Here is a 25,265-nt window from a genome sequence, read left to right as displayed (position 1 = left end):
GGTGGGGATGGAACTGGAACTGCAGAGGCTGCAGACAGCTTCACAGCGCTGTGCTCAACCGCCTGCACCACCAGGGAAGCCCCACTGTATAAATTAAACTACCCAGGCCTGTGGCGAGTGGCAGGGGTGGGGGCCTGGGCGTGGCTCTTTGTTCTTTGTGACGTCTTGAGTGTTCCGAGAAGCTGGGAGACTCAATCACAGGACCAGTCAGCGCAGATTTTGACTCTGAGACCTGGGAGAACAGCACACTCCATGAGGAAGACGCTTGCTGCCGCTGTCTTCCGGGTGCTATCAGGTGTCTCCCAGAAGCCGCCTAGCAGGGTGCTAGTAGCTTCCTGTAACTTCTCCAATGATGCTACATTTGAAATTAAGAAATGTGAGCTTCATCGGTTGGAAGAGGGTCCCCCTGTCACAACCGTGTTAACCAGGGAGGATGGGCTCAAGTACTACAAGATGATGCAGAGCATTCGTCGAATGGAATTGAAGGCAGATCAGCTGTATAAACAAAAATTTATTCGTGGTTTCTGTCACTTGTGTGATGGTCAGGAAGCTTGTTGCGTGGGCCTTGAGGCTGGGATAAATCCAACAGATCATGTCATCACATCCTATCGGGCTCATGGTTTATGCTATATGCGTGGAATTTCTGCTCGAGGAATTCTTGCCGAATTGACAGGAAGAAGAGGAGGTTGTGCTAAAGGTAAAGGTGGCTCAATGCATATGTATGCCAAGAATTTCTATGGGGGTAATGGCATTGTTGGTGCTCAAGGACCCCTGGGAGTTGGTATTGCACTGGCCTGTAAATATAAGGGAACCAATGAGGTCTGTTTGACTCTGTACGGGGATGGTGCTGCTAATCAGGGGCAGATAGCTGAAGCTCACAATATGGCAGCTTTGTGGAAATTACCTTGCATTTTCATCTGTGAGAATAACTTCTATGGAATGGGGACATCTGTTGAGAGAGCAGCAGCCAACACTGAATACTACAAGAGAGGAAATTGTATCCCTGGATTAAGAGTGGATGGAATGGATGTTCTGTGCGTTCGGGAAGCAACTAAGTTTGCAGTTGATTTTTGCAGATCTGGAAAGGGGCCCATACTAATGGAGCTGCAAACATACCGTTACCATGGACACAGTATGAGTGATCCTGGAATCAGTTACCGAACACGAGAAGAAATTCAGAATGTAAGAGAGAAGCGTGATCCTATTATGCTTCTCAAAAATAGAATGGTAAACAACAACCTTGCCAGTGTTGAAGAACTGAAAGAAATTGATGTTAGTGTGCGGAAAGAAATTGATGATGCAGCCCAGTTTGCTATAACTGATCCTGAACCAAATTTGGAAGAGCTAGGCCATCACATCTACAGCAGTAATACACCTTTTCTAGTTCGTGGCACAAATCAATGGATCCAATTTAAGTCTCTCAGTTAAAGGGAGCCTGAACATTAATTTGATTTTAGTCCAAGGATCTTCACCAACTTGGAGGAATAAAATCCATAAAACATTAAGTCTTGTAATTTTTTATTAAAAGAGATTAAGAGATTATGTATGAGATTAAGAAATTAGGAGAATGGGCCTCCCTGGTGGCGCATCGGTTGAGCGCTGGGTTGCGAAGCTGCCCGCAGCCTCTGCAGCGCAGGTTCGATCCCCGGCTGCTCCACGGCCACTGGCGGAGAGTCCCACATGGTGCGCAGACCTCTCCTGCCTCCCGCTGCTCCCCTCAGCAGTGTACTTCGGTCCTTCTGCCTGCTCTGCTCCCCGCTCTGGCTCTGGTGAATTCTCTCACCCTCCCGCACCTCCGACTGTACCCAGCACTTGTATAAATAAATAAATAAATCTTAAAAAAAAAATAAAATAAATCAAAAAAAAGGAGATTAGGACATTAAGATGTATAATGTACCTTCAACAGGGAGATGTACACTGGTGCATTAAATAATCCATCACAGTTAATCATTTAATATGTTGTTAAAAGAAACAGACCATTTCAATTTGTCAAGAGAGTGGGTATACCTGGATTGCAAATCAGGCAACAATAATCCCCAGGTAATTAGGAGACACTGATACAATGAGGGGAAGAAGTTTTTAAAAGTAAGCAAAGTTAGAAAATTATTTATGGGCCTTCCCTGGTGCCGCAGGTGGTTGAGCGCAGGCTGTGAGGCAGGCTGAAGCCTCTGCAGCGCCAGTTGGATATGGGCCGGCCAGCGAGGGGCCCACATGGCGCGGCAGACTTCTCCTGCCTCACCTGCTGCTCCTCTCAGCAGTGTATTTAGTCAGTCTGCCTGGCCTGTACGCTGGTTCTTGTATAAATAAATAAATAAATAAATAAATAAATAAATAAATAAATAAATCTTTAAAAAAAAGAAAATTATTTATTTGACTGTAGCTTAAGTGGTTGCTTTATATGGGAAGCCCAGTTGACTGTTTTGATAAATTATTTGTTCCTTTTTTTTTTTTAGATTTTGAGTGCATTGCCTGGTTTAAATTTTGGTTTGTTTATGCAGGAGACCAAGCCATGGGAGTTACATTAGTCTGATTGTCTCTTTGTTTAATTACTGAAAGCAGTATCTTGTACATTATTTTCAATTTATGCAAGTCTGAAGTAGGAAAAACATAGGATTATTTAACTTCCCAAGTTGTTTGCTATAATAGTTCTATTTGAATTTATATTATTTTACTATATGCTCTATGTAAAGGAAAAATAGTTTTTCAATTCTTGTTCCACCCTGCCACAATTTGTGTATAAAGTCACTCTCTTGAGTTGATTTCAAATCACACTCAGTTATCAGGACCCCTAAATCTTCACCACTTACAATAGTTTAATTAGCCATTAAAATGGCTACTATAAAAGTATGTATATACAGACACATGTGCACATTCAATATTGATGCTGAAGCCTACTCACCCTTTTGTTCCTCCAATGCAGTATGACATGTCAAGGGGCTGGGGGAGACAGCACAAGAACTTTTCTTCATGTACTTTATTGAAATAATTTTAGTGTGCCAACTTAAAGGGAAAATATGAATAACTGCATTTTTGTATTTTGCTTTAACCTTCAAGTTTAAGCTACTCTAATTTATACCATTTTTGTCTTCCATACTTTATTTATGTATTTTTAGGGGTTGGATACTTAAAAGAAATATGTTGAAAAATTCAGATGGAGAAATTAAGTAACAACCATGGTGACATAAAAGGAGTTAAATAGAATGGGTGACAGTAAACTCTGCCTTATTTGAACATTCACAGATAGTTTTTTCAAAGGAATACTCTAACTTGGATTACACAGGTTAATTTTACCTACTGTCCATCATGTCAACTAGTCATGACCTTGTGAAAGCATTTGTACTTGGTTATATTTAACTGATGGCATGAAATCCTATTGAAAGTGATGCATGACATAAATTACTGAGATCTGATGAAGTCAGAAACCAGAATTTGCCTATAATTATTTGTAGAAAGTAGCAAAAACTATTGTTAAATTGCTAAAACTGCAAAAATGAAAAATAATGTAAGAATTATATAAAATATTAAAAAATATTCAAAACTGATCTCAAAAATTTTTCAAAGAGTGAGGATGATGTTAATTAAACTTATTGTGGTGATAATTTCTTATATACCTATATCAAATCATATTGTAACTCAAATATAACATCATGTTATGTATAAATTGTATTCCATTTTTAAAAAGGTTGACATCTTTACAGCATCTGCTTCTACAAACAGAAGCTAGATACTTTCTAAGAATTCTAAAAAAAAAAGTATATGAACATATGTATACATACAGGCAGACTTTATTGTCATACTTTCTTACAAAAAGTTTAAAGCAAGTAATATAACCTCAACTTTCTAAATTCAGAAAGCAGAGAAAAGCTTTGGTTTGTTTATAATGCAGGTTCAATTCAGAAATACCTTAACTGGATATCTTCCATTAAAAACATAACATGTACATCATAAGACATTCAAAATAATCACAATATTTGAATGAAAATTTTCTTCAAATTTTTATTTTGAAGTTTATATTTCCATAAACTTGAAAATGGAAGAAGAGCTGCTCAAGTTTTTTTTTTTTTAATTATTTATTTTTATATTCCCCATACAATTGCACCAGCCTTATTTTGACTCTTATCTTACCTTCCCCCCCGCCCCCCATAGTTTGTCTCTGGTTTATAGTTGTTTGTTGATTTTGATTTTCACTTTCTTATAGTTATTCTTTCTCCTGGTCCCTTATTTAGGTTTTATAGATTCCTGCTATGAGTGAGACCATCCAGTATTTTTCTTTTTCTTTCTGGCTTATTTCGCTGAGCATGATCCCTCCCAGCTCCATCCATGTTGCTGCAAATTGCATGTGTTTTTCTTTTTTGATTTCTGAGTAATATTCCATGGTGTATATGTACCACATCTTCTTGATCCAGTCATCTATTTTTGGGCATTTGGGTTGTTTCCAAAGCTTAACTATTGTCAATAGTGCTGCTATAAACATAGGGGTGCAGGAGCCCTTTGGAATCAATGTTTCTGTGTCCTTTGGGTAAATACCTAGGAGTGGAATTGCTAGATCATATGGAAGCTCTATCTTTAGCAGGTTGAGGAATCTCCACACAGCTTTCCATAGTGGTTGGGCCAGTTTGCACTCCCACCAACAGTGCAGGAGAGTTCCTTTTTTTCCACATCTTCACCAACATTTGTTGTTGCTAGTTTTTTTAGTATGTGCCATTCTCACTGGTGTAAGATGGTATCTCATGGTAGTTTTGATTTGCATTTCCCTGATTACAAGTGATATTGAACATTTTTTCATATGCCAGTTGGCCATTTGCATTTCCTTTTTGGAGAAGTTTGTTTTTAGCTCTTCTGCCCGTTTTTTGACTGGATTATTTTCTTTGCTTTTGTTGAGTCTCATCAGCTCTTTGTAGATTTTTGTGATCAGTCCTTTATCATTAGTGTTGTGTGCAAAAATGTTCTCCCAGTCTGTGGGGTTTCTCTTTGTTTTGGTTATTGTCTCTTTTGTTGTGCAGAAGCTCTTTAATTTGATGTAGTCCCAGCTGTTGATCTTTGCCTTCACTATCACTGCTTTGGGTGATGTGTCTGTAAAGATGTCTTTGAGGTGCATGTCATGTAGTGTTTCGCCTATATTTCCTTCTATGTATTTTATGGTTTCAGGTCTTATGTCTAGTTCTTTAATCCATTTTAAGTTATTTTTTGTGCATGGTGTGAGTAGTAGTCAAATTTCATTCTTTTGCATGTAGCAACCCAGTTTTCCCAGCACCATTTATTGAACAAACTTTCTTTACTACTGTGCATATTCTTTGCTCCTTTGTCAAAGATTAGTTGACCATAAATCTGTGGGTTTATTTCTGGGTTTTCTATTTGGTTCTATTGATACCTGTGTCTGTTCTTGTTCAAGTTATTTTTATATATAACATATACACATCATTTAAAATGGTTGTTTTTATTATGAATTCTTTTAATATCATTAAAAATCAAGATACAAATGTTTTATTAAAATTGAAACCATCACTAAACTAAAATACAAAAATATCTTTTTCTTGTTTTTATTTTAGAGGATAAACACATTTGTCACAATATACATGATCAATTCCACTAAAACAGGGAATTTTAATGTTTTTATATTAAAAAATGTCTAGTCTGTGTATATATTTTGGAATGATAATCATATCATTGATTGCACATAATTCTGTAATGCTACAAAACCAAAAACAACCCACTCTACTGTTTTCAATTAGGTCAGACAATAAATTAACAATAGCACTTGATTTAGCAAACTGTAATTCAGAGAAGTGTAGAAAACCAGTAGTTGGAATCCATTTCCTGTTTATAATATTAGTTAGTCTATAAAGGTAAGCAATTGTGCATATTTTATGAAAGGAAAAAGCTTTAGAAAGGGAATATTTGGAAGTACTACAATTATATTTATTTTAAAAATTGATGTATTTGCCTATCTAGTGTAATGTACAGAGCAGGCATTAGTAAAATTTAACCTGACAATTTATTTGCAAGCAAGAACTAATTCTAAAAATATGAATTATAAAACATATCATGAATTGATCCAGTTGAAAATGTAAAATTATTATTTTTTTTTTGCTTAGTTAGTTTTGCAACCTTCACCACTATCTAATTGCATAACATTTATATTAACTTAAAGAGAAAAATCTATTACTATTTCTGGTCACTACCATTTCTCCATCTTTTTTTTTTTTTTCAGCTTTTTCTTTCTTTTTTTCTTTCTTTTATTTTAAATAATTAATTTTATTTTTATATTCCCCCATACAATTGCAAACCCCCCATTCTGACCCCAATCCCTCCCCTCCCACCCCCCACACCCCAAAAAGTGTCTCTGGTTCATAGTTTTTTGTTGATTTTGATTTTCACTTTCTTATAGTTATTCATTTTCCTGGTCCCTTATTTAAGTTTTCTAGATTCCTGCTATGAGTGAGACCATCCGGTATTTTTCTTTTTCTTTTTGGCTTATTTCGCTGAGCATGATCCCTTCCAGCGCCATCCATGTTGCTGCAAATTGCATGTGTTTATCTTTTTTGAATGCTGAGTAATATTCCATGGTACATATGTACCACATCATCTTGATCCATTCATGTATTTTTGGGCATTTGGGCTGTTTCCAAAACTTAGCTATTATAAATAGTGCTGCTATAAACATAGGGGTGCAGGTGTTGTTTGGAATTGATGTTTCTGTGTCCTTTGGTTAAATACCTAGGAGTGGAATTGCTGGATCCTATGGAAGCTCTATGTTTAGTAGGTCCAGAAATCTCCAAACAGCTCTCCATAGTGGTTGGACCAGTCTGCACTTCCACCAACAGTGTAGAAGAGTTCCTTTTTCTCCACAACCTCGCCAACATTTGCTGTTGCTAGTTTTTTTAATATGTGCCATTCTCACTGGTGTAAGATGGTATCTCATGGTAGTTTTGATTTGCATTTCCCTGATGACAAGTGATGTTGAACATTTTTTCATATGTCTGTTGGCCATTTGCATTTCCTCTTCAGAGAAGTTTCTTTTTAGCTCTTCTGCCCATTTTTTGACTGGATTATTTTCTTTGCTTTTGTTGAGTCTCATCAGCTCTTTGTAGATTTTTGTGATCAGTCCTTTATCATTAGTGTCGTGTGCAAAAATGTTCTCCCAGTCTGTGGGGTTTCTCTTTGTTTTGGTTATTGTCTCTTTTGTTGTGCAGAAGCTCTTTAATTTGATGTAGTCCCAGCTGTTGATCTTTGCCTTCACTATCACTGCTTTGGGTGATGTGTCTGTAAAGATGTCTTTGAGGTGCATGTCATGTAGTGTTTCGCCTATATTTCCTTCTATGTATTTTATGGTTTCAGGTCTTATGTCTAGTTCTTTAATCCATTTTGAGTTGATTTTTGTGTATGGTGTGAAGTAGTGGTCAAGTTTCATTCTTTTGCATGTAGCAACCCAGTTTTCCCAGCACCATTTATTGAACAAACTTTCTTTACTCCATTGCATAGGCTTTGCTCATTTGTCAAAGATTAGTTGACCATAAATCTATGGGTTTATTTCTGGATTTTCTATTCGATTCCATTGGTCTGTATGTCTGTTCTTGTTCCAAAACCATACAGTTTTGATGATTATGGCTTTGTAGTATAGTTTGAAGTCTGGGAGTGTGATGCTTCCATTTCCTTTTTTTTTTTTTTTTTTCAGTAGAGCTTTGGCTATTCGGGGTTTTTTGTGATTCCATATGAATTTCAAGAATAATTGTTCTATTTCTTTGAAGAATGACATTGAAATTTTGATTGGAATAGCATTGAATCTGTATATTGCTTTTGGTAGGATGGCCATTTTAATAATGTTTATTCTTCCAATCCATGAGCAGGGGATGTCATTCCATTTCTTTGTGTCTTCTTCTATTTCTTTTAACAGTGTTTTATAGTTTTCTTTGTATAGGTCCTTTACCTCTTTTGTTAGATTTATTCCCAAATATTTGATTTTTTTTTGTTTCGATACTAAAATGGATGTTTTTTTTTATTTCTTCTTCTTCAGATTTATTGTTTGTGTATAGGAAGGCTACTGACTTTTGCGTGTTGATTTTGTATCCTGCCACTTTACTGGATTGATGAGTTGAATTAGTTTTTCTGTGGAGTTTTTAGGGTTCTCTATTTATATTATCATATCATCTGCACATAGTGATAGTTTGACTTCTTCTTTTCCTATTTGGATTCCTTGTATGTCTTTCTCTTGTCTTATTGCTCTGGCTAGGACTTCCAGTATTATATTGAAAAGCAGTGGTGAGAGTGGATATCCTTGTCTTGTTCCAGATCTTAATGGAATTGCTTTCAGCTTTTCACCATTGAGAATGATACTGGCTGTTGGCTTGTCATAGATGGCCTTTATGATGTTGAGGTATGTTCCTTGTATCCCAAGAATTTCAAGGGCTTTTATCATGAATGGGTGTTGCACTTTGTCGAAAGCTTTCTCAGCATCTATTGATATTATCTTATGGTTTTTATATTTCTTTTTGTTGATGTGTTGGATAACGTTGATTGATTTTTGGATGTTGAACCATCCTTGTGTCCCTGGAATGAATCCTACTTGGTGGTGGTGAATTATCTTATGGATACATTGTTGGATTCTGATAGCTAAAATTTTATTGAGGATTTTTGCATCAGTGTTCATTAGGGAGATTGGCCTGTAGTTTTCCTTTTTTGTGTTGTCCTTATTCGGTTTTGGTATTAGTATAATGTTGGCTTCATAGAACGTGTTTGGTATTGTCCCTTCCTTCTCAATTTTTTTGGAAGAGTTTGTGAATGATAGGCACTAATTCGTCTCTGAATCTTTGGTAGAATTAATTTGTAAATCCATCAGGTCCTGGGCTTTTGTTTTTGGGGAGGTTTTTGATGACCATTTCAATTTCGCTGCTTGTAATTGGTCTGTTTAGGTTGGCATCTGTTTTCTTGGAGTCTGTTGACTATGTCCCTCCACTCTCTCCTTGCCCATAGTGTTTCTTCAGAGAAGTCTGATGTCAGCCTGATTGGTTTTCCTTTGAATGTTATCTGTTTCTTCCCTCTTGTCAGCTTCATTATTTTTTCCTTGTCCTGGATTCTTGGGAGTTTTACTATTATGTGTATTGCTGTATTTTTCCTTTTGTCGTGGAAGTTTGGTGTTCTTCTTGCTTCTTGTATATCAATTTTCAGCTCCTTCTTCGCATTTGGGAAGTTCTCTTCAATTATCTCCTGGAATATTTTCTCTGTTCCTACATCTCTCTCCTCTCCTTTTGGAATTCCTATAACTCTTATATTTCCTTTCCTCATGGAGTCAGATAGTTCCCGAAGTCTTTCTTTATTCTTTTTCCTTCGTACTTCTCTTTCCTTTTCTGTTTTGGTTCTTTTTATTTCTGTGTCTTCAAGAGTGCTTATTCATTCTTCCATTTCATCTATTCTGCTTTCATTGCTTTTCCCAGAGTTCTTTAGTTCCTCCATTAATTCTTTGATCTCCTGCATTTCTTTTACTTCCCTCTTTAGGGACTCAATTTCATTCTTCTGACCATTGTTTTCCCTCTTTAGGGACTCAATTTCCTTCTTCTGATCATTGTTTACCTTTATGACTTCTGTCACTTTTTTAATCATGGCAATTTTAAATTCTCTTTCTGGAAGGCTCAGAAGTTCTTCCAAGTTACTGTCGTTGCAATCTGGGGGTGGTTTTCTTTTTGTGGTGTGCTTCTTTCCTGAGGAGTTGTTAGGTTGCGTGTGGTTCTTCTACTCCCTACTCTCTGTTTTCTAATTTGTCGTATGCATTGGGACACTGTGTTGCTCGGACTGGCCGGCATCTTGGGTGAACTTCTCCGCTCCCCTCTGGCTCCTCCAAGAGACATCTCTGGCTTCTGGGGGAGCTTTCTGCTGGTTTTAGGCAGTCTTTACTGAAGAAATGTCCCTGATCTAAAATGGCGAAACGGGACGCAGTCCCTGTGCATCCGGACTCAGGCACACTCTTCTGTGTGCCCGGTCTGCCACAGACGTTGGTGCCTGCTCCCCCTGTGGGCACAGACTGCTGGTTAGAAGGGGCCTGGCGTGGGATAACTTCCCAGCTGGCCACTGGGTCCTCCAGAATCCTTCTGCCCTTTTCAAGAAGTCTTTTCTTAAGAAATTTCCCTGTTCTATGGGGTGTTAGTGACTTTTTTTTTCTGGTCACTAGGTGGCGCCAGAGATCTCTCCTATTGTCCTTGAGGGGCTGCTTTTCGATGCCCCCCCCTCCGTGGGACAGGGAACAGAGTGAGAATGGTAGGGCAAACCACAACGGCTATGGGGTGCTGTGTCTGCCTTGTGCTCCACCGTCGTGGAGAACCCACGCCCTGAATTTCGTGCCCTGAGTCTCAGTTCCAAAGCACTCAGGTCCAGGACAAGGGCTGTAGCCCAGTTCAGTGGCGCAGGAATGGCGCCTTTTGCACCCCACTCCCGTGCCTGGGCACCTGGTTCCTGCTTACTCAGTGAGGGACTTTCACCTCCGTGAGGGCCTCTGCGCGTCTCCTCGCAAGCCTAGGTCGCAGGTGCGGGGACCTGGGCAGCCGCGATCCCGATCCGCGTTTGCTTTTCAAGTGCGCCAAGCGCGCCGCTTTTCCGCGCAAGCTTACCGGCCAGCCCGGGGCTGTGTGCAGGTCTCCTCCAGTCTCTTTGTTCTCCAATGGCGCCCGGAGCCGTTCGCTCACCGCCGCAGCGATTCCTGCATGATTCTCCACAGTGCCCGTTCACGGGGTGTGGTGGTTGCAATAGTTCCTTTCCACTCCCAGTCCCGCTTGCTGCGTAGTTTGTTCTTGTTGGTCGTTTTAGTTTGTTTTTTTCCTCCTCTCTGCTTGTTGGAGAGTGCCGACTTTGTGGGCAGGGGAGGAGAGCAGGGTTCTGCGCTTCCCTCCCTTCTAGTCGTCTTTTATGGCCACTTTCTTCTTCGGGTAGTTTGCTGGAGTCGTCCGTTTATCTTCCGTGTCCCAGTTCTCACTGGGACCTGCCGCTTTTCCTCCCTATTAACTTTTTTTAATGGGAGATCTCACTCGCAGCGTCTCCTCGCCGCCATGTTGCTCCGCCCACTTCCCATTTCTCCATCTTTTTATTTTCTAAAATCTATTAATTTACCTGCTGTTACTGGATTTTGCCTATTCCTAAAGCTCACTCAAGTCACATTGATTCATCTGCTATGGTGTGTGCACTCAGGCCTTTTCAGGAAGTGCACTTTGATTGCACTGGTGGTTGTGGGGAATCTTTCATGGTGGGGATCCTTCAGGGTGTCTTCCCCAGCATGCTGATGTCTCAGGAAAGTCTACATCACTAGGCCACTGCAGGAAGGTTTTTGTCACCATGTTGCTATCTGTGAGGTGTCTGCATTATTGAAGTAATTACAGTTTTAAACTACACTCCTTTCCAGTAGATTAGAAAATATTAGTATTAAAAATATAGTTGGTGGTTCCCTATGGTGAGGTATAGTCAATAAATCACATGAGACTCTGTGGTTAATCATTTAAATTGTCAAGAATAAAAAAAAAATACTCTTAAGGATAAAGCATAGATTGTTAAAATTTTAGATCTGCATTTAATTTTTGTGTAAAGTTTGATATATCAGTTAATGAATCTGGGGTATAAGCAGCATAAAAACATTAATTTTAAAGAATTATCCATAGATAAACATTTATGTGGTGGTGGAGTGTTCGAGAGATAGTAATGTACTTGTCATTAAATTTAACGTGGGCCTCCTTGGTGGTACAAGGGGTTAAGTCACAGAACAACTGTTTGTGCCACAGAAACACAAATTCAATCCCCAGCCAGGGAGCTAACCCATATGGCACAGCAGGCCTCTTCTGTCTCATGTGCTACTCCCCTCAGCAGTGTATTTCTGTCAATCTGCCTGTCTGCTCCCCACTTTGCCTCTGGAGAATCCTCTTACCCCCTGCACCTTTGGCTTACACTCCATGTCTTCTATGCATAAATAAATCTTAAAAAATAATTTAACTAAGTTCTTAATTTAATTTAATTGTTGGTAACATGGGTTGCAAAAGCATATGGAAATAATTAAAGAAAAATAAATGGACACTGGGCACAGGCTGTATGTTTGTGCAGTTTGACTAGTAAAAAGCAATAGGGATGAGATCTACCAGAGGTAAATCTTCTTCCAGATTTGAAGTAATATGAGCATGAACGTTGTGGATGTGACTAGTGTGTGACTACGAACAGTGTTTCATGAGCCAATAGAAGATTCTGTAACAAGTACAGAAAAGTTAGGTTTCCAAAAATAACAGAAAATTTCTTTCTCTCTCTCTCACGAGATTAGTTGTAAGGGAGATCTGTTGATGTAACGATTCATCAGGAGATTGGAAACTGGAGTACAGGAACAGCAAAGAGCACTGGATCAGATGAGGTTTCATCTCCATAAAATAAATACATGGCCTGAGAACATGCCCAGCATTTACTGCTTTACTGACCTCATTTTTTCTCCCTGTATAGGGATTGCATGTATTACATATAATTTTCATGTAATATGGAAATTAACCCCTTTAAAACATGTAATGCATTCTCATAAATAGATGATATATTTATTATGAAATTAACTGAGAAGAGGGATACATGAAGGTTGGTAAGATTAAGGGATTTTGAAAAATTCATCATAAACTTTTAATGTAGCACCCATGGCCTAAGAGAACAGAAAGATTTCTCACACACCAGCATAGCTAACTGGTGGCCCTAATAGGAGCTTGTCAAATGCACCTGGCAATCCTACAACAACCTTGCTTTCCAAATATGATAATTTTGATTAGTATAAAACATCTTTGAATTTTAAAATATTTTATTGCAACTATTTTCCTTTGTCTTTGTGGATGATGGTGGTTGGTCCTCTTATTTAAAAACCTCTCTGATGCTTCTCCAATGGTGGCCTTTTAGATTTATAGTGGTGGGTATGGAAATATGGAAATATCTTAGAATCTAGATGCACAATGGGTCCGTGGGAACAGAAAGATTCTCACACACCGAAAGTTCCATTAAACATCTACTGCATTGTCTCAGGTTGCTTGGAGAATCTGCATTCATATTCATAACATATTATATAATTATGAGGTCCTGATTTTCATATTTCCCTGTGTGATTTCTCAGCTCTGCTGTATTACCAAATTAAAGGAGCCAACACTACATTATAAAATTAGAGTGTTCTGTTTTGGATGTTGTGGTGTGACTGTATTCTATTTTTAATTTGTTCATCATTGATCCTAATAAAGACAAACTGTCCTTTTCTGTAAGGCAATACATTATTTTTATTGCCTCTGTAACAGCTGCTCAAGTGTCATTTCCTTTGTCATTCAATGATGATGTATTCTTATATATAGCATGACAGAAAATCTGGGATTGCTTAAAGCATATGTATTGGATTTAATAGAGAGAAGTGTAGTTGCACATCATCATTATATTTGTAGTTCTTAGTACAGAAAGGAGACATACAAAAAGAAGGCATTTAATTATATGCTGGAATAAGTGAAGAAGTAAATACTCTGTTTTTACTTACTACCTTTGTAATTTTTTGTCTTTTATGTAAACTCAACTTCAGTTTATTCATGTAGAAGTTGGGGATGATATAAACTGCTTTCTTTTCCTCTGTGAGGAGCGAATGAGCAAACATTGCTAATTTTGCATTTCTACTGAAGAGACACAAGCTATTACACACCCAGGCAAGATTTACAACAGTGCTTTAAATCTCAAATTAGTACAAATAATAGCTTAAAATTTCATCAACATCATTTAAAAAAAATATTTTGTCAAGGAAAGTTTGCTTGTCTGTCTAATACATAGTTAAAAGAATCTCCTAAGAGAGGCGTGAAATCTATTAGATTGTAAGTTTAGGATTTGAGCAACAATATATTGCCTGGAATTAGATGCAAATTAAGGGCAGAGAAAACTGAAGTGGCCATGAAAACATGATAAGGTGAGGTGAAAGATATGCTTCTTCTTTAGAGTTTCTCTTTCCCAAGGTTTTGACTATAACAGTCAAATGTGCTGCTCAAACTTCCTTCCAGGGGGCAGCAGTGTTCTGGAATTTTGCCAGTATTCTTTTGTCACTCTTTAAACCTGTTTCAGTGGCTCAGGTATTCTTCAAATAAGTAAATTCAAAGGAAATGAATGTTCTAATTATGCCATAGCATAGTGGCATTAAGAAAAAAAAAAGAAATGAGTCCACCCAAAGTTGTTAGCAGGAAGGGTTGTTGGGAAATATTTATTTAAAAATATCATAAATTGATACAATTATGAGAAAAATATTCCAAAGAACTGTTCAAATATTAGAGAGAAGTCTCCCTTCTCTATTACTAACAATGTAGAGCTTATTTTGTAGAGTTTATTTTTACCATTCTACTTTATATATGATGCTCTGTTACTTAAATCAAGGTTACTAGATATACGTATATATTTATTTAAAGAGTAAAATTTGAGAAATGGGTTTTAAGTATGTAAGAATAAACTGTCTTAAATACAACACTTTCACAAGAAATGTAAAAAAAGTAATTTTTAGAGGAAATATGAATAAAACTAACTCTGAACAGAGATTTGTTGAATTTTCCTTAATTTGTTAGAAACATACATTTAATTGATGGTATTTATTTGGAAAGCGGATTATAATTTTACAAAATAATTCAGAGTACTGAGCAGAAATCAATTCACAACTCTTGATTCCTCCTGTTTGAGACACTAAGCCATCATAAATCTTGATATGAATTTGTATTTGGATTTTTATGTCTTATATCAGCCACATACATTTATAACTTTAAGGATAGGGAGATTATTGAAATGTTTGTAAAGCTTTCTTTTATAGCTTTTTTATGATCTTTTTTACTATTATCTTGTAGACTTTGGTCCCAAACTCTCCAGATGGGGTCTGCATACAAGGGGCATGATGACACAGATGACCGTGGTCATCCTGCAGGAGAAGATGTAGGCACCATCAATTGCTACTAAAATTAACTCAATGTCTTCCTTTCTTTACACCACCATTACCTTGGTGAGGTGAGGGACACTCTCACTTTACCTCATTTCAATGAAGACTTTTTCTTCATGGTAATTTGTCCTTAATTTTTATTTAATGATATTTCAGTACTAAAATGAGGGTAAAGAAAAGGGGAAAAAATGCCCAGGATTCTGAACTGTTCTGAAATAACCACACTCACTAAATATTAGGGTTGAATCTGGCTTAACTGTATTATTTTGCAGAATACAAGGTACTGACATTTCCCTTTTGCTACAAGGGAGATAGGTAATAGACCAAATGGGGAAAATTCTTCTCTGAGTTATATATATATAACTCTTAATATTTGTTACCAAGTTCTTACTCATCACTCTTAATTGTCAGATTGTAAATATGTGAAAAATACATTGTCATTAATAGAACGAAATCTGATATTTAACTAGAACATATTCTTTAAAAACTTTCTTCACTTAACATTTGGTTAAAAATGCAATTATTACTGGAGACATTTAACTATCCTTTTATTGTGTTGTTCTTTTTCCCTATATTTTCTTGTCTTTTATTTAAAAATACTTTATATGCTATTGATCTAATGAGGTGATGCTTTAAAATAAGTTCAGAAATGCCCTTGATCAACCATTAGACATAAATGTGAAATTATGTTACACTGTCATGAATGACAGCTCCTATAATCACTGGTTCCTCTTTTAATAGAGTTTCATTAATTAAATGTAAAGTCTACAATTGGCCTTATAAAAGTGTTCATTTGTTTTTCCTGTTTCATTAAGATTAAAAGTGAGATTTGCTATTAATTAAAAACTTAAATTTAGGGAGATTTTAACTGCAAACATCATTTATGTGGTGAACATGTAGATGACTCTTAATTCTGCTTAGTAATAAGCGCAGTATTGAAAAATGACAAGGCAAAAATAAATCATTTTAAGTAAACTATAGCAGTATTAGTTCTATTATCCATATTCATCTTCAATCTTCTCAAACTGGGGGCAGATTAGAGGAGAGGCTCAACAGCTTGCATTGTCTTTCGGGAATTTTAAACATTTACATTGATGTCTGGAAACTTCACTTTTACTTTAAAATATAACAATAAAATTTTAAAAATGTCATCAGTATTAATCATTTAATAGAAAAATTTACCATCATATTCTAAAAATATAAGTTCATCATCTGTAAGTTGAATTTAGGATGTATAGGGTAGTCACTGTCCAGGAGATCCCCAGAAATTTCAAATTTTATTATTTATTTTCATAAGCAGAGTCATTGCAAAACTGGATCATCTTCCTTGGTGACCTATAGCACAGGTATTTCCCCATTAGATCTTTGCATGTTCTCCTCTGGTATGAGTAGGGTTTAGCCTTGTCAAAATGGACTTTTAAAGGGAGCTCTATCTTTGAAGAGATTGTGACAAGACTAAATTGACATACTTTACTGGATAGTGCATGTGCTCCTGGCAGTGCTAGTCTGGCTGACACCTCTGAAAGAAGGCTCAACTGTCACTCAGTGACCTGTTAACACCGCTATTCCACCCTGCAGTGTCATTTTACTCATTCTCATTGAGATAATGCTCCCTTGACACCTCCAATACCAGAAAAATGAAAAAGAACATCATAGACAGGCCAACTATTAAAAGGAGAGCTAACAATAACACAACGAGATCATGAATTCCAACAACAGAATTTTAAAGTGAGTGAAAAGAGGAGGCCCATTATGATGACTAAGTTGAGAAGGTGGAGGGATGATCATATTTTAAGAGATAGCATAACTTTTTATTTATTTATTTATTTAAATAATTTTATTTTTATATTCCCCATACAATTGCAACACCCTTATTTTGACCCCAATCCCTCCCCTCCCCTCCCCTCACCCCCCATAGAGTGTCTCTGATTCATAGTTTTTTGTTGATTTTGATTTTCACTTTCTTATAGTTATTCATTTTCCTGGTTGCTTATTTAAGTTTTCTAGATTCCTGCTATGAGTGAGACCATCCGGTGTTTTTTTTTCTTTCTGGCTTATTTCGCTGAGCATGATCCCTCCCAGCTCCATCCATGTTGCTGCAAATTGCATGTGTTTTTCTTTTTTGATTTCTGAGTAATATTCCATGGTGTATATGTACCACATCTTCTTGATCCAGTCATCTATTTTTGGGCATTTGGGTTGTTTCCAAAGCTTAACTATTGTCAATAGTGCTGCTATAAACATAGGGGTGCAGGAGCCCTTTGGAATCAATGTTTCTGTGTCCTTTGGGTAAATACCTAGGAGTGGAATTGCTGGATCATATGGAAGCTCTATCTTTAGCAGGTTGAGGAATCTCCACACAGCTTTCCATAGTGGTTGGACCAGTTTGCACTCCCACCAACAGTGCAGGAGAGTTCCTTTTTCTCCACATCCTCACCAGCATTTGTTGTTGCTAGTTTTTTTAGTATGTGTCATTCTCACTGGTGTAAGATGGTATCTCATGGTAGTTTTAATTTGCATTTCCCTGATTACAAGTGATGTTGAACATTTTTTCACATGCAGGTTGGTCATTTGCATTTCCTTTTTGGAGAAGTTTGTTTTTAGCTCTTCTGCCCGTTTTTTGACTGGATTATTTTCTTTGCTTTTGTTGAGTCTCATCAGCTCTTTGTAGATTTTTGTGATCAGTCCTTTATCATTAGTGTTGTGTGCAAAAATGTTCTCCCAGTCTGTGGGGTTTCTCTTTGTTTTGGTTATTGTCTCTTTTGCTGTGCAGAAGCTCTTTAATTTGATGTAGTTCCAGCTGTTGATCTTTGCCTTCACTATCACTGCTTTGGGTGATGTGTCTGTAAAGATGTCTTTGAGGTGCATGTCATGTAGTGTTTCGCCTATATTTCCTTCTATGTATTTTATGGTTTCAGGTCTTATGTCTAGTTCTTTAATCCATTTTAAGTTGTTTTTTGTGCATGGTGTGAGGTAGTAGTCAAATTTCATTCTTTTGCATGTAGCAACCCAGTTTTCCCAGCACCATTTATTGAACAAACTTTCTTTCCTACAGTGCATATTCTTTGCTCCTTTGTCAAAGATTAGTTGACCATAAATCTGTGGGTTTATTTCTGGGTTTTCTATTTGGTTCTATTGATACCTGTGTCTGTTCTTGTTCAAGTTATTTTTATATATAACATATACACATCATTTAAAATGGTTGTTTTTATTATGAATTCTTTTAATATCATTAAAAATCAAGATACAAATGTTTTATTAAAATTGAAACCATCACTAAACTAAAATACAAAAATATCTTTTTCTTGTTTTTATTTTAGAGGATAAACACATTTGTCACAATATACATGATCAATTCCACTAAAACAGGGAATTTTAATGTTTTTATATTAAAAAATGTCTAGTCTGTGTATATATTTTGGAACGATAATCATATCATTGATTGCACATAATTCTGTAATGCTACAAAACCAAAAACAACCCACTCTACTGTTTTCAATTAGGTCAGACAATAAATTAACAATAGCACTTGATTTAGCAAACTGTAATTCAGAGAAGTGTAGAAAACCAGTAGTTGGAATCCATTTCCTGTTTATAATATTAGCTAGTCTATAAAGGTAAGCAATTGTGCATATTTTATGAAAGGAAAAAGCTTTAGAAAGGGAATATTTGGAAGTACTACAATTATATTTATTTTAAAAATTGATGTATTTGCCTATCTAGTGTAATGTACAGAGCAGGCATTAGTAAAATTTAACCTGACAATTTATTTGCAAGCAAGAACTAATTCTAAAAATATGAATTATAAAACATATCATGAATTGATCCAGTTGAAAATGTAAAATTATTATTTTTTTTTTGCTTAGTTAGTTTTGCAACCTTCACCACTATCTAATTGCATAACATTTATATTAACTTAAAGAGAAAAATCTATTACTATTTCTGGTCACTACCATTTCTCCATCTTTTCATTTTCTAAAAACTATTAATTTACCTGCTGTTACTGGATTTGCCTATTCTAGACATTTCACATAAATTATACTATGTGTGCTCTTTTGTGTCTGACTGCTTTCACTGAATATGTTTTCAAGTTTGTTGCAGTTGATAATAGTACTGTATTGTATTCAATGTTGACTGTAATTATATTTTATTTATTCATCAGTTGATAAACATTTGACTTTTTCCCACTTTTTGGCTATCGAGTGTGAAACTAAGGTTGTTGAGAAAAAAGCCCTATCCCTTCCTTAAAAACATGAAGCCAGTAGAAAATTTAAAGCACCCGGTCAAATCAATGCGATAGAATCTCTTATGATAAAATCTCATTTAGATAAAATAACTAAAAGAGAGGGACCTCCCTGGTGATACAAGGTGTTAAGTTGCTGCATTATGAAGCTAGCTGTAGCCACTTTAGCATGAGTTTGACCCCTGCCAGGGAACTGATCCATATGGCATAGCAGACAGACCTCTCCTGTCTCACCTGCTGCTCCCCTCAGCAGTGTATTTCAGTATATCCACCTGTTTTGTTCCCCACTCTGTCTCTGGTGAACCCTCTCACCCCCGTCCCCTGCACTTCTGGCCTGTACCCCAGTTCTTGAATGCATCAATAAATAAATATTTAAAAAAATCTAGACGTGTTGAAATATTTTCATTCTGAATATATATATATTTATATTTACATATATCTATTATATATGTAATATAATATGCATGTTATATATGTGTTTTGAATATATAATATAACCTATTGATCCAATTTGATTTTTAAAGAAAATTTTATAATTTAGATTTACAGACAAATTGAGATTAATGTACAGAGTTCCTTTCTGCCCTGTCTTAGTTGACCCTATTAATAACATCTTATATTAGTATTTGGTAAGAAAGAGAATCTCAGCAGACATAGTTGCTTAAACCCTGCATATACTAAATGAAAGTATGTCTTCACACTCTTGGGAAATAACTCCTGAACCCTTGAAATATTCTGATGATAAGAATGTTTCCATATGCCTAAAGCATTGCGCCATGCTCTATTAATCTGCCAGTTAAGTTTATCATAATGATGCGTCCCAATGTTACTCCACTGAGAAGAAACATCTGGAGGCTTATGGCTGCTTTTTCTTGAATTTCTCTCCATGTATCTTTTCCCTTTCCTGATTTCAACCTCTATCTTTTCATAGTAATAAAGTGTAACTTTAATCAAAAAATCAAATTATTTAATTATACAAAATAAGACATCAATATATATAAACAAAACATTGTATATGTACACACACACACACACACACACACACACACACATATATATATATATATATATATATATATATATATATTCCCAGAAATATTTAAATTGGGAATCCAGGTTTGCATGGTGCTAGTGAGTGATGACTATTGTTCTTTCTTACTAGCCTGCATTTGAGTGTAAGTCAATATGTTTAGTACTTTATGGATATCACCTCACTTAATATTTGCAATATCTACAAAATGCAGTCATTTTAATCTTCACTTTACATAAGAGAAAATTCAGGTGCAAGTTAAATATTTGTTTAAAATTTTGCAATTAATAAATGATGGAGACAACATTTAAAGTCATGCAACAGGGTTTATATTTTGAAAATTACATTGTTTTCTAATCATTGCTTCTAGTAATACTCTATACTCAGCTTTTGCCTCATTCTCTGACAAACTTCTCTTTGGATGTTGAGGTCCTTCATCTTAGAAGAGTTCATATCTCGCCCTTCCTAGCTATTGTATAGACAGACATCTGTCATAGTTGAGCTCAGTCTTCTACTGAAACAATAAAAGACAATAGATAATGTGAGTGTTATCATCTGAGAGCCTCCATCATCTCAGCCTGCCAGCTGAGACCAACAAGTACCACAAACAACGTCTCAAGAAACAGTCACAAGTCAAACTCTTCCCAGAGTTTTATTTTTTCTTTATTTTTTTTATTATTTAATATATTTTAACACCATTTGTCACTTTTTTTTTTAAGATTTATTTATTTATTTATACAAGCACTGGATACAGTCAGAAGCGGGGAGGGTGAGAGAATTCACCAGAGCCAGAGGGGAGAGCAGAGCAGGCAGACTGACGAAGTACACTACTGAGGGGAGCAGCGGGTGGCAGGAGAGGTCTATGTGCCATGGGGTACCCTCGACCAGCGGCCGGGGATCGAACCAGTGCTGCAGAGGCTACAGGCAGCTTCGCAACCCAGCGCTCAACTGCTGCACCACCAAGGAGGCCCACCATTCCTCACTTTTATACAATGTATGCTTTATCATCTCCAGTATAGTCCCTGTGTTATAGGGACTATAGTTCTCTAGGGGGGTGGAATTTCCACCTAGGCACCATCACCATAGTCCCTTGTTTTCTTCCCACCTTTGTTTTGATCCAACTCCCTCCTTCCCCCTGCAGAATATTTCTGGTTTGTAGTTTCCTGGTGATTTTCATTTTTACTTTATTATAATTATTTTTTTCCTGATCCCTTATTAAGATCCCCAACATCCCTCCTATAAGTGAAACCATCCAGTACTTTTTCTTTTTCTTTCTGGCTTATTTCAGTGAGCATGATCCCTTCCAGCTCTATCCATGTTGTTGTGAATGGCATGAGTTTATCTTTTTTGATTGCCGAGTAACAATCCATTGTGTATATATACCACGTCTTCTTGATCCAATAATCTATTTTTGGACATTTGGGCTTTCAAAATTTTCAGTGTACTAAACCACAATAATAATAATAATAAAACTGGTTGCTTTTAAATGCCTCATTATGTCTTTTTACAGAGGAAGAGAAATCATAATACCAAGTGAGACTAAACTCAGCAGAAAAGAAAAAATGCATTGCTTAATCAATGCTAAGGGTGTCAGGAAAACACATGAAGGTTAGTAAACAAAGTCGGAATGAGAAAGTCCAAAGGATTTATCAGTTTGGAATAGCATTGATAAAAGTAACAGTGGGTAAGAGATGAATCTCAAATAGAATTACTTAATAGAAAAAAGAGAGCCTAGGGATATAAAAGTATAAGTCTTCAATACCCATTTTTCCACTATTTGAGGCTGATTTACAAATAAAGTACCTACATATTAGGTTTTGATGACTTTATAGTAAATTGTCAATTTTAAGCAATGAAACATACTTAGCAGATTATATTTATTTGCAACTTCACTGACTGACTTGTCCAGAGATCACATTTAAGACTTTTCTGTTGATTGGTGAGTTTCATACCTAGAGGAATGGAAACCAGCACTTGAAATATTTTTGTAGTGTATAAGCAAGTCATTGGGAGTTCATAAATAATCCTGACTAATCTACTAAAGTAGTAAAGAGGAACTCAGACAACCTATGGCTCAGGATGAACAGAACATGAGAGGCAAACCTGAAATGTAAGCAGGAACACTGTCAAATTGGTAGATAGTCAATGAGGAAGACGGAAGACAAAGTCTCCTGGTCCAAAGACCAGGAGAATGAGTGGAAATAAGAAATAAAGGGAAGGAAAACACACATAGTAGGCTGGGTATTGGTGAACACTGTGTTTTCAAGAAAGTTAGCATCTTTTGGGTGAATTGAATCAACAGCATCCCATTTATTAACAAGCCTTTTGAAAGTAACTCTGCCTGCACATTATTACTTGGTCTTAAATCAATCCTGACTTCATGTGACAAAGACATAAGATTCGGTATTTTGGTATCATTTAAATCTGATTTCATGTGCCAGGGCCTCCCCTGTGGCGCAGTGGGTTGAGAGCAGCACTGTGAAGCTGTCCGCAGCTCCTGCAGCGCTGGTTCCATCCCAGCCGGCCGGTGAGGGTCCCACATGGCGCGGGAGACCTCTCCTGTCTCACCTGCTGCTCCCCTCACCAATGTATTTTGTCAGTCTGCCTGTTCTGTTTCCCACTCTGTCTCTGGTGAATCCTCTCACCCTCCTGTGCATCTGGCCTGTACCCCGTTTCTTGTATAAATAAATAAATAAATTACAAAAAAAGGATAATGAATTAAAAAAAAAATCTGATTTCAAATCTGAATCTATAAAAATGGTACCTTGGGCCTCCCTGGTAGCTCAAGGACTTGAGGCACAATCTATGAGGTAATCTATAGCCACTGCATTATGACTTCAATCCCCCAGCCAGGGAGAAACCCACATGGTGCAGCAGACCTGTCCTGACTCGCCCTCTGCTCCCCTCAGCCGTGTGTTTCAGTTGGTCTGCCTGTTCTGTTCCCCACTCTGTCTCTAGTGAATTCTCTCACTCCCCACGCCTCTGGCCTGCACCCCACTTCTTATATTCATAAATAAATAAATCTTTTAAAAAAAAGTACCTTGATAAAATGACTTAAATCTCTGTATCCCTATTTCTTTATCTGTTTTAAGGTTCACCCATACTGCTGCTATAAAAGTTATTTGAAGGGCCTCCCCTGGTGGTGCAGTGGTTGAGTGCTGGGTTTTGAAGCTGCCGGCAACTTCTGCAGTGCCGGTTCAATCCCTGGCTGCCGGTGAGGGTCCCACATGGCACGCAGACCTCTTCTACCGTGCCTGCTGCTCCTCTCAGCAATGTATTTCATCAGTCTGCCTGTTCTGTTCCCCGCTCTGGCTCTGATAAATTATCTCACCCTCCAGGCTTCTGACTGTACCCAGTGTTTGTGTGTATATATATACACATATATATATATAAAATTATTTGAAGATCTGAAGTAGCATCTGTATTAATACCAGGAAATACTAAATATGATAAAAAAAAGAAGCTTCTTGCCCATAGGAAGACAGATTTTAACTGAGAGAAAAGATAATGGTTAGAGGATACTACCTTATCTGAAAACTAGAAAATATATTCAGCTTTATGGAGGTGTAAGAATAGTAGTGGTCATAAGAAAATGAGAACTTCTTGTGGAACATATTTTCTCAAATTTAGTCAGTAACCTGTCATAGTCTCATGATGCTCTCACTATAGCCTTAAGTAATTCTCCTTCAACCAGCATTTGACAACACAAATTAGTTGGTACCAAAGGGTGAGCAAGTTTGGAGAGTAAGATGTTGTAGAAATAATAGAACCTCTTAGTTTGTACCCTCATTTTGTTCAGAAATGGTATCTACATATTTATTGAAAATAATAAAGCATGTTGATATTGTTCAGAAAATACTTTAGTAGAACCAGAAGAGGTGAATATAGATTGTGTTGTTTAATTCTACTATAAATGACTATCACATTTTCTTCAAAATTACCCCCTTTCTTTTATATAGATTCATTTTAGAAAATGCCCCCAGTACTAATAAAAACAGCAAATGATCAGGCTTAAAATAATAACCAAACCCAAACTCATTTAATTGGTATTATAATTCTTATCCATTGATTTGATTCATGTTTACTTGATATGTATAGCAAAAAGCAAAGATAAAAATTCGTGCACTAGAATATAAAAAAGAAAGATGGATTTTTTTTTTTGCTGAGATTATGCATAGAAAACATAATTAAATTAGGAAACATTGAAGAGCAACAAAGAAAGTTCATACTATTTTCTTTTTCACAGCAAATATACTCATGCTAAATAATTTACCAAAAGAAAAAGAGCCCTATCAAGCCTCATGACCTTTTGAACAATGAGCAGGAGTTCAATTATATACAAATATCATATTAGAAAGCAGCTTTCCATGCCACAGTGTTTTTTTAGCAGGTATATGTCAGAATTATTAAAGTGGGAGAACAATGCCATTGTAGTTCTGTGTCCTGCTATAGTTTATGATATCTTCTTTTTCAAACTCTATTGCCACATGAAGTAGCTCTTTGCCAAAAGATAGAAAAAACTTAGGAGGAAGCAATTATTTTAATGGTATTTTTGGCTAGTATGATTTAATAGATTTTACTAAGACACTTTATTATACATTATTAGAGTGTGATACTGTCACTTTAGAAAGTATATAATTTGCTTCCATTAGAGACTTTAATTAACTTTCCAACTGTGCTCAGAGAATTTCTCTATCACCATACATATGGACAACCATGTTACAGAGTGAGCAGCTCACACTTCTTTGGGGGTGTGGGTAGATTCCAAGAAATAGAGTTTTTGACTGCTAGCTTGTAAAATCTTATATTTTCCCATAGAAGAAGGCTGACAAAAATCATGTGATTATTGGGCCTCCCTGGTGGTGCAGGCAGTTGAGCTCTGCACTGTGAAGATGTCTGCAGCCTCTGCAGTGTGGGTTTGATCCTGGCCAGTAGACGAGAATCCCACATGGTGTAGCAGACCTCTCCTGTCTCACTGGCTGCTCCCCTCAGCAGTGTATTTCAGTCAGTCTGCCTGTTCGGTTCCCCACTCTGTCTCTGGTGAATCCTCTCACCCTCCTGCG

At 36.7% G+C, this 25,265-nt stretch overlaps 1 protein-coding gene across 1 annotated transcript; it reads left to right on the top strand.

Moving 5' to 3' along the window:
• Nucleotides 1–252: 252 nt before the first annotated feature.
• Nucleotides 253–1,428, top strand: PDHA2 (pyruvate dehydrogenase E1 subunit alpha 2; the record flags this gene model as incomplete). The annotated part of the gene is made up of 1 exon (XM_084233365.1): nucleotides 253–1,428. The coding sequence occupies one exon, from the start codon at nucleotides 253–255 to the stop codon at nucleotides 1,426–1,428; it is 1,176 nt and encodes a 391-aa protein (XP_084089491.1).
• Between the last annotated feature and the right edge of the window lie 23,837 nt (nucleotides 1,429–25,265).

This window comes from Talpa europaea (genome assembly GCF_964194135.1).
Source record: "Talpa europaea genome assembly, chromosome: 5".
Taxonomy (NCBI): Eukaryota; Metazoa; Chordata; class Mammalia; order Eulipotyphla; family Talpidae; genus Talpa; species Talpa europaea.
Note: the sequence above shows the minus strand (reverse complement) of the source record. Positions and strands in the feature narration are given on the sequence as shown.